Here is a 2,368-nt window from a genome sequence, read left to right on the forward strand (position 1 = left end):
CGCACCAACATTGAAAGAAGAAGATGTGGGGAGAAACTGGGGAGAGGTAGAAACCTGCCCCTGCTTCTTATTTGACAACAATATACTGTAGATAGTTGTTACACAAGGGAATGGTTTAATCATAAAGATGTTACTCCTGGTTTGCACATATGTATCATTGAGTCCCATTAGAAACTGATACACTTTTTGGACATCATTATCCTTCTGATAATTAGCTTTAAAACCACAGTTGCTGCAAGACCTGACTCTACTAATAGACAAAGCATCAATTTCATCCCATAATTTGCTTTATCTTATTGAAATATGAGGCAATATCAAGAGAGCCTTGAGAGATGTGAGCTAATTCCTTTTTAAGCTCAAAAACACTTGCAACATCTGCCTGACCATATCTTTCCTCCAACTCAGTCCAAATATCTTTGGCAAGTTCAGAGTACTCAATACTGCGAGCAATGTCTTTGGACAAGGATTTGGTTAACCATGAGACGACTAAATCACTAAACCTCTGCCACTGTCCCGCCAAGGGAGAACTATCAGGAGGTTTAATTGAGGATCCATTTATGAAATCCAATTTATTTCTAACAGATAAGGCTACAAGAATAGTTCGTCTCCAACTCCCATACCCAATGCCGTCAAAAGGCACAGGAACTAGTGAAGACCCCAACACGTCAGTTGGATGTACATAAAGGGGATGACATAGGTGAGTATAGTCATCCTTATGAAATACAGTACGGGAAGATGTAGAGCGACCAATAAGCAACTCAGATGGAAGACTATTGTCATTTGTCATTTTTACATACAATCAACAAAAAAAATCTACACATACAGCAAAAAAGAAAGTGATCAGGGTTACCAGTTTCCTTCGCAACCGGAAGGAACAACGGCCTTTTATAGAGAAACGAGGACGAAACCACGTCAAAAATCCCAAGCTGAAACGTACCAGTTCAGAAAATCTCAAAACCCTAGTTTGAAAAATTTTCCTTTGAAATTCTGAATCACTTCGATTGGACAAGAGCATGAACAATACTACCAGAAGAACACGCGAATTTAGGCGTTATCACCAGAGAAAATCAACAGAAATTTTAAAAAGAACACAAAGAACACATATCGTCGCGGAAGAGCAAAACTCCAGTGTAAATGCTCTAGGGTAACATCGGTCGACTTGTAAACACCCGATCTAGCTAGATTTGGGCTCTGATACCATGATAAAGCTTGAATTCGAAGTGAATCTGCGAAGGAATATCTAGGGTTAGAGATAAACGAAGAGGGAGAAGAAGGAAGCTTCTAGCTTCTGTTTCTTTGAATTATTCAGTTCAAATGAAAGTGTTCAATTACACATAGATATATGGGCCAAAGACTAAACCGAGCCAAAAACTAAAATAAAACGAGTGCATAAATACAACTTTGGGCTTCTGGGCCCAATACAAAAGAAAGTAAAGGAAAAGAAAAGGAAGCCCAACTAAGTGACAATTTCCTTATACTCCTTATACAACTTAACAATAATAGCCGAAAAATATTTTTTTTATATATGAACATTTTATATATTATATACAAAAATTATACAAATTTTATACACTTTCGATTATCAAATATAAATAGCTTCTGGTGCGAATTAAAAGTGAAAAAAGAAATGCTTTGATTTATTTGTGATTGAAAGTTTAGTTAACCATATGAGATTAGCCCTGAACGTTTATAAATTACAAATTGATACCAAGACAACGGTCCAATAAGAATAGAAATTTTCTTATTTTTCCCCCAACTTTCTCTTCTTCTACTACTACTCGTCTTCTTCCACTTTCAGTCTATCTTCTATGCACATGCTTGTGAGTTAATGGGGGTCCTAAAGCTTTCTCTTATTGGTGCAATGGAGTTGATTTCGATCAATTCTGTAAGATTTTTAACCTAAAGCTAGATTTGAGAAAAAGTTAGCCCCAACTCAAATTAAATTCAACTAAGATCCATTTTGGAGTAGCATTACACTACAATATTATAGACCTTTAACCCCAACCAAAAATTGTAGCCTAAACAATAAAAAAAATGTGACCTTTGATCAAAGGCCATACTTTTTGACCTAAGGCAACGTTTTTTCGGGGTGATCAAAAGAAGCATAACCTTTGCCATAAGGCAACGGTTTTGGTAAAGCAAAGGCCACCTTGGCAACGTTTTTCAAGTCCTATAGCCACATTTTTGAAGTGTACCTTTTGTTACCTTATAGGCCATCCTTTTTAAGTGTTGCTCCTAAAGCAACGTTATAAAATGGGGTCATTGTTACTATACATGTCACACTTTTGTTAATACCCTATGGCCACACTTTTAATTCGTGGCAATTTTGTCTACATTGTAAAGCATATATTTTAAACCTTTATAAGGG

At 36.3% G+C, this 2,368-nt stretch overlaps 1 protein-coding gene across 1 annotated transcript; it reads right to left on the reverse strand.

Moving 5' to 3' along the window:
* Window positions 1-271: 271 nt before the first annotated feature.
* LOC107831357 (uncharacterized) lies at window positions 272-787 on the reverse strand. Its single transcript, XM_016659122.1, has one exon. The coding sequence runs from the start codon at window positions 785-787 to the stop codon at window positions 272-274; it is 516 nt and encodes a 171-aa protein (XP_016514608.1).
* Window positions 788-2,368: the final 1,581 nt, after the last annotated feature.

The sequence above is a fragment of the Nicotiana tabacum genome, chromosome 11 (assembly GCF_000715075.1).
Source record: "Nicotiana tabacum cultivar K326 chromosome 11, ASM71507v2, whole genome shotgun sequence".
Classification (NCBI taxonomy): Eukaryota; Viridiplantae; Streptophyta; class Magnoliopsida; order Solanales; family Solanaceae; genus Nicotiana; species Nicotiana tabacum.